This window comes from Pezoporus wallicus, unplaced genomic scaffold (assembly GCF_028554395.1).
Source record: "Pezoporus wallicus isolate ANWC-B61680 ecotype Strahan unplaced genomic scaffold, APGP_CSIRO_Pwel_v1 scaffold_3294, whole genome shotgun sequence".
Taxonomy (NCBI): Eukaryota; Metazoa; Chordata; class Aves; order Psittaciformes; family Psittacidae; genus Pezoporus; species Pezoporus wallicus.
Genome location: NW_026635478.1, coordinates 3,034,164 through 3,047,945, shown reverse-complemented (window position 1 = coordinate 3,047,945; position 13,782 = coordinate 3,034,164). Strand labels below are relative to the sequence as shown.

At 38.8% G+C, this 13,782-nt stretch overlaps 2 protein-coding genes across 5 annotated transcripts in view; one reads left to right on the top strand and one right to left on the bottom strand.

The window, feature by feature from the left end:
• Window positions 1-494, bottom strand: part of SCYL2 (SCY1 like pseudokinase 2) — a 34,124-nt gene extending 33,630 nt beyond the window's left edge. For both annotated transcript variants that reach the window (XM_057425461.1, XM_057425477.1), the window contains exon 1: window positions 341-494. The gene's annotated coding sequence lies outside the window, so the exon portion shown is untranslated. The remainder of the gene's footprint in view (window positions 1-340) is intronic.
• On the top strand, window positions 397-13,143 carry DEPDC4 (DEP domain containing 4). 3 transcript variants are annotated; one of them, XM_057425500.1, is made up of 9 exons: window positions 397-707; window positions 1,620-2,046; window positions 2,571-2,725; window positions 3,231-3,417; window positions 5,526-5,752; window positions 8,529-8,671; window positions 8,907-9,032; window positions 10,450-10,528; window positions 12,909-13,143. In XM_057425500.1, exons 1-9 carry the CDS (start codon window positions 623-625, stop codon window positions 13,121-13,123), a joined length of 1,644 nt encoding a protein of 547 aa, XP_057281483.1. In that variant the 5' UTR covers window positions 397-622; the 3' UTR covers window positions 13,124-13,143. The 3 variants fall into 3 exon arrangements, with proteins under 3 accessions (XP_057281483.1, XP_057281470.1, XP_057281478.1); XM_057425487.1 differs by having other exon boundaries at window positions 496-707; window positions 2,574-2,725; XM_057425495.1 differs by having other exon boundaries at window positions 496-707; window positions 3,300-3,417.
• Window positions 13,144-13,782: the final 639 nt, after the last annotated feature.

The following is a 13,782-nucleotide window of genomic DNA, read 5'->3' as shown; positions in this document are numbered from 1 at the left end:
GTCCTCCCTGCTGCCAAAGGGCCGGTGGCTATCCTCGCAGATCAGCGGGGCAGCCGAATGGATCCTGCCTGAGGCAGGCGGCAGCCAGAGGCAGACGGCGGTGAGCGGTGTCTGCGTGCAGGTGATCCACCAGCTCGGGCGCCTCAACAGTCCCCTTCAGGCCCCGCTCACGCAACGATCGCGCCTCCAGAGCGGCCCCTTCCCCTCCACCACCCTGCGCCGCGCCCCCGGGACCCGAGGCCACCGCCCCGCGCCCCTGTGGGCCCTGCCCGCCTCGCACACCACCACTAGGCCACAAGAAGCCTCTCCTGCCCCGAGGCGCGGGGGCCAGGCCACTTACCTAAGCCCGCGGGAAGCTGCCGCTCAGCGCCCGGCTGTCTGTCGCCCTGTGGCCCCGACGCGCCGCCTGTCACGCCGGCTCCGTCTCTCGCTCCGATCCCTACTCGGCCCCGTCCCGCTCCAGCTACTCCATAGCGACAGCCACAGCGCCGGGGAGGCGGGCGGCCGGAGCACGCTCACTTCCGCCCCGAAGGGGCGGTGCTGGGGCGGTGGCCAGAGGAGGTGGGGAAGTGTGGGAAGTGATGCACTCGCCCGGCTTCCGCGGGCGGTACTAGCCGATGTTATGGCGGTTTATTTGACTCCGCGGTTCAGGAGGCTCCGCAGTCAGAGCGAGTTGGAGGCGCGGCGGGGGAGCGGCCGGCGGCGAGGTAGGGGAAGACTTACGGCCGCCCCCCTGCTGCTGCGGCGGCTGCTTCTGCAGCGTGCGCGGGGCTGGCGGCGGCTCCGGGGGAGCGGAGCGGAGCGGGGCGGGCCGGGCTCTGAGGGTCCTGTGCGTGTTCGCCCGTTGGACTGGGGCCTCGGGCTGCGGGTGCCGTGGGAGGGGCCATTGGCTCGAGGAGAAGGCGCAGGTGTAGCGGTCAGAGGAGGCTGTATTCCAACGAGTCGTGGTGGGCGGGAACGCCGCTGCTAGGGGTGTGGCTGACCGTCGGAGCGACAGGTTGGGGGCAGAGAGGTTTATTAAATACAATACATTGCAAATCTTGGTTTGTCGTGTGCCAAGCTGAGAGGGATGTATGGAAGAGAAACTGGGGGCTGGAGGAGCATCTCCCCTAGGGGAGGTTCGGAGAGCTGGGGCGGCTTAATCTGGATGGGAGAAGGCTCAGGGGGGTTCTCATCAATGCCTTACCTTTGGAGATACTCAAAACTTCTCTTGACATGGTCCTGGGTGACCAGCTCCGAGTGCCCTGCTTGATCAGGGGAGGTTAGACCAGGTGGAACCCAGAGGTCCCTGCACGCCTCAGCCGTTCTGTGCTTCTGTAATGAGTTAATGCGTATGTGTACATACATGCCACAAGTGAGGTAACAACAAAAAATCCCCTTACTCGCCTGTTTTTACTGTCTTTTTGTTATCTTCTGTTGACTCTACCCTTGTGTGAGTGAGTCAGCTTACAACAAGGACTGATTCATGACCTATTTATCTTTCTTTGAAAATTAAGCTGATTTCTGAAGAATTTTTCAACATACATATACAAATAATCTCACAGAGTAAAAAAGTTTATTTTACTGTTAAAGTAAAGCTTTATAAACATCTGTAAAAATTTCATATACTTATTTTGCAGATCATGATGGTCCTTTTCAAGCAACTCAGCTGTGGAATAGTATTATTCATGCTCTTCATAGTCAGGTAGAAATCAAAAGACGTAGGCAACATCTGAGAACATACAAAAACTGTTTCACTGGCTCCAATGCCGTTGATGTGGTACTGAGTCATCTTATGCAAAGCATGTACCTAAGCTGCAATGATATTTCTCGGTTGAAGGGAGTCCGTGTATGCCAAGCGTTGATGGATCACAAGGTGTTTGAGCCGGTTGGAGCAAAGCTTTACTTATTCAAGAATGAGAAAGAAACAGAGTTTGAAGACACAAACACTAGTCTCTATAAATTTGTAAATAGTAGTCTTACTCCTCTTCTTCCGAGAAAGAATAAAGACAATGAGAGCTTGTCTCCTGAGCAAATCTGTAAACAGAAGATGAAAAGACGTTCCAAGTGAGTTACTCTGAACTATTTTCATTTTTTTTTTTTTTAACTTGGTATGGGTTAACTGTAGATGAAGTTTTGTCTGCCTAACCTAGGGGTTGGAGGCTTTCGAGAAATGCATGCCAGTTTTGAGAAATGGCATGCCTAAATCATGGATGCTACCTGATATTTGTTGGTAGTGTTACATTGTTTTGATCTGCACTTTGTTATTTAGAAGATAGAGTCTGGCACAGTAGCATAAGCCTAGGAATCATTTTGCTTTGCAGTCAGTTGTGCTGAAATCTGAGAGTTGTCATGACTGAGCTACTTGCTGGAAGCTGGTAAAAGAAATGGAACTAATAAACAGCATTTGGAACCAATATCCTTGACCTTTGCACAAGGCAGATGTGGATGATTGTTTTTCTAGCAGCAGGATAGACCCCAGATACAATGACACCCTGAAGTCCTGATTTGACAGCAGTTTAGGTAGTGACAGAAAGATAAATGTGTCCTGATCATGTTTGTTATACTTTTGATTTATTCCCTCCCCCAAGCAGAACGAAGAGTGAAACAACAGTTTCAAGCCCCTTAGCATTAGAAGTGGCTGATAAAAAGAGGGTAGAGGAGCTTCTTAAATCAATAAATGTTCATTCATCTTTACCTCCAAAGATCATGGTTAGTGAAGCAACTCATCTGCTTTCAAAAAGAGGTGAGGATTGAATTTTTCTTTTTAAAACTTTTTTATTCTTCACTGTATCTACTTGGAATGAGTAGTTCATTTCTGTTAAACACTGCCCCTCATAGTCCTGAATTTAACATGTCGGTAATGACAAAATAGCTAAATGAGTGCTAAATGGATAAATGTTTGTAGTAAGTAAACTGATAGAAACAAAACAAGATTGAGGTTTTGCAGTATGGTGCTATTGTATTTATGCAAATATCACTTCAGAAGGAAATAAGTTTTAAGTACATATGTATTGTAGAATTCTTGTGCTATTCACTTGTCTCCTACGTATTGCTAAGTAGAGTAGGTTATTACTAATTCTAACATGATGGGGAAGAAAGATGTTCCCTTTAAAGCTCCTTTCTTGGCATTCCTATTTTGTTCCCTTCTTGAACACTTGAAACATTCTTGAGCAAGTAAAAGCAAAGGTTAATCTTTTACATAAGATCTTACTTCCGAGGGTGTTTTGTTTGTTTGTTTATGGTAACAGTAATAGAAGATGTCTGGAAACAGCAAACCCTGCTACGACTGCTGCAGTTAATTGACATTCCATTCCTAGAAGATATCTTGATGTCTTCAGTGAAGACAAAACCAGACTGTTTTGGCAAAGAAGAAGATCTGATTATCTCAAATACTTTCCTGGACAGAGAGATTGCAAGTAGCTTAAGGTTGCCTGAGTAAGTTATACATCTATAAAATGGATTTCTTAGTAAATACTTTATTTTACTATTCAAAGATTTATTTTAAGTACACATCGTTACACTTTATGCTTGTAGGCAGAGGTGGCATTAATGAACTTTCCTTTGTTGACTTCAGATGTGGTAATCAAATTCACAAAAAGTGAATTGTAAAGATTTATTCTGAGGCCTCTTGTTTGTCACAGTTCCTCCTGGTGGTGCTGTAAAGACTAAAATGTCAATAAGGCATTCATTGTCAACAGCATGAAAAGGAGAAGCTAAGCTGTAGCATTGAAGAATGCTTATACAATGAGAATATAAAGGGGAAAGTATGCATGTCTCAGAGCTCTTTTCCTTAAATGTTCTTTTATTTTTGTAGTGTTCCTGTTGATTGCACTTGGGCTGATCTCTATCTTAACATGTTCTTTTAATGAATATGTTAAGGCATGTCTCTGCATTTGTATATGACTTACTAATGCTTATTTCTGACAAATCAATACGATCTATTTGTGAGATTGAGGTCAATCTGTGTACCTAAAAAGACTTTTTTTATAGTTTTAATGTATTCTTTTTTTAGGGAGAAAACACTAATATTTTTACAAATGTACATAGTTTTATATAAGCTAACGAAACTTCTGGTTCCAAACTAGGTTTATTGCTGGATAGCATCTTAACTCCATGGGTTTTTCCTCCAAGAATGCATTAATGAACACTGGTTTTGTGCTTTATACTTACATTGTACTTGATTTGGGGGTGATTGATGGGCTTATGTCTCTCAAAATATCTCATGTGGTTCTTATTCTGTATTATTCTGTTTTAAGTGTATATAACATTACGTCTTTGATAATATATTGGGTGATTGTTAAGAAAATTAAATGCTTACTTCATTATTTACAATTACTTAACTGGGGAGTAGAGTAGCATCTTTGTAGGCAGCATATTATTTAGGATTAGATGATAGCATGTCTGAGCAATGGAAATTTCCAGGTATGAAGAACAGCCACCAGTATTACAAGTAGTTGTAGGATTAATTGTCCCCAATATGAAGGTGAAGGATTATGCCTAACTTTCTGCCTTCAGTTTTCAAATGGTGTCTTGTTAAGCTTGAAATAATCAAATACCTGCTCTCATTGCAGATACTTAAAAACTGTAATCAAATCCTGCTTGCAGTGATTGCACAACTCATGGGATCATAACTAAAGGGAGTTCAGGATCCCATTTCTACTTTATTGTATTACCCCATTTATGCATCCAAGTGTTTATACAATCCTTGGCCCTGCAGTTTGAACAAAAGTTCCTGTTTATTTACTTATACAGCAGAAGGATCAATTTTTTTTTTCTTCTCTCCATAATAAAAATGAGATTCTGTGGATCTTAAATAATATTTGCATCTTCTCACAAGCTATGGTTCAGTTCAAATTATTTTATATCCAGAGAGCCAGATGAAATTAATTGTCCCTATGCCCCCCACAGTTCTATAATTGTAGATTTATTCTGTACAAAATGGTTGAGTTAGTGACTTTCCTCTGACCTTCCTCTTTGAAAAAGTAGATATCTACCTGAATTTTAGATTCTCCTTATGTTTTCTCTCTCTAGTTAAGTTGTACAGGTAAAAAAAATGCTTAAGAAAACTCATGCCTTTGTAGTATGTCATGTAATAAACTGCTTCCACAGTCTTCTGAGGTTTAAACTATTTTTATTTTTTCTCTGTTTTCTATTCTGTAAATATTCAGTCCCTTGGTTTTCCACCCTGGTTATCCCTGATGGGTTTTTGTTGTGTTTGGTTTAAAATACTAGATGAATCAGGCAAGTATCCTGGGGTCAGTGACAGTCTGGCATGATTGCAGCTTGTTCTGATCTGGACATACCTCAGCCATACCATCTGTAGCATTAGAAAACCATGGAAGTTGCTTATTTTGAGTAGGTCCTTGAACTACTGTGGCGAAATAAGTTACATAAACTGCTTAATAAGCACCAAGTTTAATGCTGTGGTTCAAATATGTGACTATACCTCTGTGATTATTTCTATCTAATTTTCTTTAAAGGGTTAAATAAGAATAGGCAGAGCATTTTAAAGTAAGGACTAAAACTAACTTTTCCTTCTACAGGCTTGACAAATGGCTCTATGCTGCAATTGAATGCTTGGAGTATTTCCCAGACCAATTTATAGTGATGGTTAGTCAGCAGTTACCTCAAAGCACTAACAAACCCTGCAGTCTGAATACATACAAGAAGATTCTTTTTGACACTATAATAAAGTACTATAGTCAAAAGAAAGACTCCCTTCTTGACACTCAGGATCTCAATATTCATTCAGGAATTATAGAACTTATAGGTAAGAGCAACCTGGAACAAAAAATGTAAGTGAAAGCTACATAAAGGATGTAACTTGCTAAGCATTAATTGACTAAATCATAACACCATTTGCAATGCTGTTGCAGATGCACTTTAATTTCTAGGTTGGAAGGGGACACTTGAGGTTGCTAATCAGAACCTCTGCTCAAGGCAAGGACAAATTTTGAGGTTAGAGCGAGTTGCTTACGTACAGCTGAATTTTGAAAATCTGCAAGGATAGAGATTCATTAACCTCTGTGGGTAACTTGTTTCAATATATAACTGCTCTCATTGTGAACATTTCTTACCACTAGTCACAATTTCTCTTAGTGTTACTTCTGACTAATAACAATACTTCATGGAAATGATTTTACTTTTTTCTTGTTAAGCAGCATAAGGTTTTGTAAGTTGTGTACTTAAGACTTTTTTAGTAATACGCATTATTTAAAATTATAAAAGGGGCTGTTGAGATTATGATTCAGGCTGTGATTTCCCTCACCATTACTCCCAATCCTCCCTACATATGCTCACAAGTAAAACAGAAAGGTTTAATTTAAATATAAATTTAAGATTAATCCTACTCTAAATAACCCTGTTACTTCTTCAGGTCTGTAGGGTTTATGGAGTGTTATTAAATGTGTCAGTTTTTAGAGAACTATGGCAGTTTACTAGCATAGGAGCAGAGTTGGCCTGTGTAAAAATTGGAGCAGAGGGATAGATCCTGTGGCCGAAACTTCACAAAAATATGAAAGGCAATATATTTATCAGTAGTATTTTGCTAAACAGAAAAATAAACTAGAAGTCATGAAAAGGAAACTCTTGCAAAATTGCATAACCCATCCTCAAGAAAAGAATACCAGTTTGAAATAACTGACTTAAAACAGAAGTAACTTATGCTAAATGTTTACTTAAATTTAAGCGCTTTAAATTAAAAAGCACTTTAAATGAAAAACCGATACAAACCAATTTTATAGAATACATAGAGAATCAAACCAGCCAAATCTGTAGCAAGGGTAAAGACAGTTTCATAATTCTGATAAATAATGCTTTCATTGCCTGTAAGTCTTTTCTTTATTAAGTACCTGCTTGATCTAAACTGTATGACCTGTGAATGTCCAGGTCTATTCTGCTTTGTTACTTTTGCTTTAATTTTGTCATCTTTCCAACTTGGGTAGGACTATCTCACAAGCAGTTTCTAATGCCTTACTTCTTTTTGATGAAGTGGTAAGTATAACTTTACCATTAGGAAGTGATTTTATGTTTTAATAGTTAATAGTTTAATTAGTTTGTTTTCTGGGGTCCTCAGCTGTGGTCTAGTTCATACTAGATCACTGTTAGGAGATTGTGATTAACTATTTTCCAACCATTTTTCCATCTCAGTGCTATGGAATATATTATGGTTGTTAGTGCCTAACAACTTGGATTCTACTAATAATTATCAAGTAGAATCCAGTGCAGTTAACCTTACTTTGATGAAGTACCATTGTTCTGACTCTAGTGTAAGAGAGAGTTTGAGCTAGCTATAAACGTCTGCATATATAAAACACTTCAAAATTAATTTGAGAAGTGCTGCAGATAGCTAAAGTGCCACTTCATTTTGTCATCAATGTATATATGGTTATAATTGTATTTTCCTCAGTTGTTGAACAGTTTGATTTCAAATGGCTGATAATACTATCATCTGTTATGAAAGCAAGTGTGTTGTGCTTGTCTTTAAAATAAACAGATCTAGAATACTTATGCTAAAGATGAATGCAGTTGGTTAAATGAGTCCATTGGGCTTACTGAACTTCCACACCGAGAGGGTCTTTTAAAGCAACTCAGTGAAGCTTTTATCAGACCAGGGAAACTCTTGAGCTTTTCTCAAAGTGATTTTAACTTCCTGTCTTCACATCTATACTTTTTACCTGTCTTGATCATGTCTTCTGGCAGTTTCTTCCCGCTCTTTTGTTTGCCCTTCTTTTATAAAAGGCTCACTCACTCTTGATGTTCTTTTTAAACAAAAATGGTTTCAAATGCCCATTGGACACCCTTTAAAGTCCTGGATTATTTCTTATAACATAAAACCTCTGTCCCCAATAACAGGACAGAGACCAGAAAATCATGCGTATGTTCTATTCCTGTATCTGCCCTCATCTTGCTCTTGCCTTAAGAAAGGTACATGACTTTTCAGTACTTCTTCACTTTCAAAGTGAAGATAACTAGAATTATCTAAAGGGTGTTTTTATTGGAAGTTATTTCCACCTTACCACATTTCCTTGAGAAACTCCTAACCTAATGGCTTAAAAGGTGGGAAAGGTTGGGGTGGACCAACAAATCGACCTCTAACAGCAACCGCTCCTCCTCCCACCCCCAAAAAAATCCCAAACCAAAACAAAAAACCCAAACAAAACCCTCAAAACAACGAGCAAGTTAGAATTGTTCAGCTCACTAATTATTTGGAGATGGATCCTGGAATATAATATGAAGATATGTAAACAAAAACAGGTGCAAACACTGAAGTGATGATTGAAGTTGTACACAAAACATAGTAATGTCCTGTATATATTGTTTAAGCACATCTATTCCCTGACTAACTGTGGGACAAAGGCTGTAGGCTTACATTGATTAAATGCTTTATTAAGTGTTGTCTAAAGATTTTAGAAGTCACTGGGATAGCCTGTTGTGTTTGGAGAGAAACCCCTCCAAAAAACTGGATTAATATTGGATTTAAAATATGTATTCTTGACTCTGAAAATTAATAGTTTCACTGGATGCACTGTTTTACTCCACTGCAGAAAAAGGAAAAACGGATCAAGCTCTAGAGGCATCACAACTTTATTTAAAATTATTAGCACCAAATATCCGAGAAGAGCTACATAGACTCCTGACTTTCATAGCCATTGCGTCAGAATCTGATGGCTACAAATTACAGAAACAAGTAAGTATTTGTTATGTTTAGTGTGGGAAGTAATGTTTTCCCATAGGAAAACTAATTTTTACCACCCCCCCCCCCCCCCAAGAGTTACAAGTATTCTGTTTATTGCCTTACAATGTGATTTGTTTTAAAACAAATATCAAAATGTTCCTCCCACTGATAGCATCCTGTTATACTTAGTCTTTGCTAACACACTGCAAGTGAACCTAATGCCAAATCTGAATGGTTCTTTTTCTAGTTTGAGAACAGATTGGTTATCATCAAGACTTTCACAAAGTTCATCTTACAAAGTAAGACATTGTCAAAACCACAGGCAGAACTGCTGACTGAGTTTCTGATGGACAGCCACACTGACCTCTTGAAGGTAGCATTTTCCTCACCTCATTAGTTTTGTCAGTTTAAATACCATGAAGTGCCATTTTGGAGATGACACGTCTGAGGAGCAGAGTTTAATATTCCCATTACAGTTTAATGGTACAGTCAAGCAGGGTGAGAAGGTATTCAAGCCATGGAGGACAGCTTTTTGAGAGTTTATAATCTCTTATATAAACTATCCTCTCCCTTTACTTTCTATTAAGAAAATATTTAAAGTATTAAGAAATTTTTATAGAGGCCTTTTGGTACAATATTTCTGATGGTGGCCTACTGATTTTTTTAGGTTTCATAGTGTCTTTCTCCTTTAGCAGTCAGCTGACATACCCGTACATGGGTGGTGTTTAAGGTGGCATGCTCTGGTGTCCTGGTGTACCTGTACAGCTTTGACAACTCTAACAGTTCCTTTGGAGTTTTCAAATTTTAACTTTTAAATTGAACGCAAAATTAAATGGTCTTTTTAACATAATTAGTTTTGTATATATGCAAGCATATCTTAGTCTCCTTTACATTCCATTGTTGTCACACATGTGAGAAGAGGCAACCTTCCCAGATCCTATATTGACCTTCTGAATTCAACCAGTGTGTAGAAGTTGTGATGCTTCTTTACTGTTTTGCTTAATTATGAAACACCTCATTAAAATATTAAACTAGATAGAGATGAACAATTAGATAAACAAGATAGAGATGAACTAGATGAATAATTAGCTGTTATAATATACCTGTAAAATGCTGCAGGCACTTACTGTCCAGTTACAAGTAAGTTTCACAGAAACATTGATCTGATTTCTGTAAAATATTCTTTTTAATTCTTACACATTTATTTCCATTCCTGACCTCAGCCAAAGACACATGGAAGATTTTTTTAATTAGCTCCAGTTTAGTTTGCAAGTATCAAGTGGTCAGTGTGAGTTTTGTATTTGTTACTATACAGCCAAAATAATTTGTTTGTTTCTTTGAGTTTTGTTTGCTATTGAGGGTTCTGACATGACTGCAGATGGAGCCAGATCTGGCAAATGAAGTGCCCACTGCTTCACAGCAGAATGGGTGGTACCTTGCTCTTTCACAGGGCAGTTGAGAGCATTGTGTATTTTATAAGCTGAAATAAGTTTAAGGTCTACACTACACTGTTTGCCATAGTTCAATGGAAAACACTGTCTAGAATATCCTGCTTCATATTTAATTGGTCAGAAATACCAGAAATAAGCACGTATTCTAGTAAAACTACGTGGTTTAGTGCAAATCTGTGAGAGACTTTGACCATGTACCTGAATAAATGTAAGCATTGAGTTCTGCAGCTAATTAAATAGTTGGGGTTCTTTTTAGTTGATCACCTGAAAGCTCTACATTCTTAAAATATAGAAGAATTGCTTTTGTAATTTTTTTTCTCTGTTGGGTTTTATTTTCAGACTCCTTTAACTCTTCTGGAGCTAACCAGTAGGAGACTTGAGAGTTTGCTAGAAGGACAAGATCCAGATACCAATTCAGGTAGATGATGTGATATGCATTTTTATATAACCCATTTTACAAAAATGAGTTTATCATCAGTTGACTATAATTCTGCATAGACTAGGTTCTTTTCCTTTATTAGAAATGAAGCATTAAAGTATTAGCAGCTAATTCACTAAATAACTAAATTATCTGCTATAAGCAAAATACTGATGTCTGAATATAGAGAACAAGAATTCCATTAACTGTCTAGTTTGAACACATTACAAATTCTTTTTACAAAATAATTACTTCTGGAAAGATCAGCATGAAATGTGCTTCCTGAAGTGACTTGCTTATAATTTGGTTTGTGAATTTGATGTGATTTTATATTTAGAAATAGCATTCTTATTTCTGACACAAGACCTAAAAATTCTCTTAGAGCCTCGGTAGTTCGAGGTTCTGATAGATGTCTTGAGCACAGACCTGGATTGTTTAGTGTTTTGAAGAACACTCTTCCTTTTCTGTGTAAGTACAAGAGTGTAAGACTTGGGGAAGGGTAGTGTAGCTTAAAAGGCAGGCATCCAACACTTGGCATGCATGTGGGATTAGTGTTTTCCAGCTCACTTCTTTTACAAGCTAACATTCCATCTGGCCTTGCTGTCAAAAATACCTTTCAGCGCTGTGATTAAAAAGGTTAGCTTAAATAATTGAATTTATCTCTGACTCCGTCTTCCTTTTGATTTCTGTATTGCCAGTGCATTATGTACTTAAACACTGAAGAGAAACCATTAGGGAACTGAATTACACTGCAAGTTACTGTGCTGTTGAATACTGTATTTAATATGGCAGCTGCCTGAGAAGTAATTTGGGTACAGAATCTGTTACCGTCCATGTTGAGTTTTTGAATATGCCAAAATTGCTTCCTGTTCAGTGTTCTGAGTATTAAGAAGCCCACAGAGATGAGCAACAGAGGAAGGAGTTGCCTGTCTGCAGAATTCTTGGAGTTTGTGATCTCCATCTGCCCATTGAACAGACAAGTGAAGTACAAACCCCATGCTGTATTCTCCCTACAAAGTTTTGGTGTTTCAATCTATAAATGTGTATAGATTCTATCTACTTGTTGAAGTAGCTAGTTTGATTTGACTGTAAGCTCTCCAGCATGGCACTTCCCTATTTTCCTGTGTGCCTCATATTCTGGTGACATTTTCCCTTTTCTCATGGAGGAGACAGGAGAAAAATCTTTCCTGGGAGCTGCTGAGCGTTCTCAGCTGGTGAACTTCTGAAGTGCAGGTGGGAGCAAGAGGGAAGGCTGTGGGACCCTGATAAAAAAGGGGGTCAGTCTAATGCAGGAGGGTAATCCTTAGATCTGCTGGAAATATAAAATACTAAAAAGAGGGAACTATGAGGTTGGCTTTAATCTAGTACCTACTTGAAACCGTTGGATTAAAGAATCCACCCTGAAGTTTTAAGAATTATTATCTTTGCCAGAAGTTTTTAAGCTTTTTCTTTTGAAAGCGCAATCTTGACCTGGCTTTACTAAAACGTAAAGTATTTCACATTTGGTGTTTGATAGACTTGGTGTAAAAGAAGGGAGGGACAAGTCTATGTGAAAATCTGGTAGCTCAGGTTATTACAACTCTTGATGTGAAGCCTCAAGAAGACAGTGGTGTACAGAAGGAAGAGTTTTTTTCCCCTTTAGGCAATTGTACTTGTTCAGCCAACTTGCTCCCTAACGCTTATAGGAGGAAAAAGTGTCTGGAGTAGCTGAATGCCAGTCTTTCCTTGGGCTAGAATTCACCTGCCTAATGACGGGGCTTTAGTCCTTGCAGGGCAGTACTCTACTGCATGGGTCCACAACCTTTTTATAGTTAGGTCGTGCTTGAGTTGCATATCTCTGAGTGTAGTTCTTTGCCCTCACCCTGAACCATTGCCTGTTGCATCACCTCTGCTTCTGGTGCCCAAACCATGCTGAGCTGTCTGGTCACCTAGAAGTTCCTGAATTCTGTTCCTGATTTCAGAAACAACTGTTCCTCAAAAGTATTTATTCACTTGCATTATGTACTGGACCTTGCTGGATCTGGATTGATTCCTAAGGAATTGCTGGATCATGACAATTACAAGATGACATTCTTGTTGTGTAGCACGCTTCATTACGGTTTCCATTTGTAAAACCAGTATTAGTTTTTTTCTTGCAGGCCTGTTTGCAATATGGAAACACCTGTGATATTCCACTTATAACACTGCTTTTCAATTTTAGTTTTGCAGTTAATGTTTAGATGTTCATCCATGCTGAGTGAAGGGCTATGTTCCACATTGTAGAAAATTATAATTGCATCTGAACCACAATATCAGTATACTTACGTTTCTGATCATATTTTTTAATCAGGCTCTTACATAATCCATTAAACTTAATCTGAACCTGTGATTTCTCACAAAGGCTTCACCTTCTGTCAGCGTGTGACAACTAAAGAATACGAAGATCAAAACCAACAAACAAATCGGTATCTTCTTGCATTGGTTCAAGAGATGGACAGTGACCCTACTATTCCTTTGAAGCAGAAGAAGAAATTAGTTAAAGAATTCAAGAAATACCATTCTCTTGCCTATTGTGGTTGTAAAACTAAATGTGAATTTTGTGTTCCAAATGGCTAGATATCAACACAGCCTTTTTGGGTTTGTTTGTTTGGGTTTTTTTCATTTTAAAGGGGAGGATGCATATGAAAATGGTACAAACTGTTGTCTTACTTCATTGTGTTTTAAGTTACAGAAAACTACAACTATTGAAATCACTGTGCTGCTAAAAAGCATTAATTCTAAGGATTCTTTTTAAGCAAAATGTTCTTAATTATTTTAAAGTTAGTAATAATGGCACACTGCTTGTGCTGCTATGAGTTCAGACTTTGGTGCTTTTTTCCACGTGTCCTTAAGCCTATAGCTTTCTAGCTGAGCCATGTCTGCATTCTGAGTCATGCTTGGGTTGATAATCAAACTTTTTATTCTTTTCAATCTGCAGTTCATAATCTATTTTAATCTAATAATAAACTGTAGATTATGACTCTTATGAGTGTTGTAAAAGTGTACAAAGTGCACCAAAAAATGTTAGGAGCTTGTGGCAGGCAAGATTCATTAGGCAGAGGAGCTGTGTGTGTTGCAGTCAGTAATTACAGCCTGTTGCTCTTTCCTCATTTTGGCAGACTGAGCTGCCACTTATTTGGCAGTTACACAAACGCAAATGTACAATTACATTTTTTAAAAAACTGAGAAATAATCTTGGTTTAGATCACTTGGGGTACTTAAGCCGCTTATTTTAA

What these genes read in the sequence shown, in the direction of transcription:
- DEPDC4 (XM_057425500.1), top strand. Translation starts at nt 623, where the DNA reads ATGGCGGTTTATTTGACTCCGCGGTTCAGGAGGCTCCGCAGTCAGAGC. An exon ending in AAGATGAAAAGACGTTCCAA is followed by an intron (nt 2,047 to 2,570) that starts GTGAGTTACTCT and finishes CCCTCCCCCAAG; the next exon opens with CAGAACGAAGAGTGAAACAA. An exon ending in TCATCTGCTTTCAAAAAGAG is followed by an intron (nt 2,726 to 3,230) that starts GTGAGGATTGAA and finishes TTATGGTAACAG; the next exon opens with TAATAGAAGATGTCTGGAAA.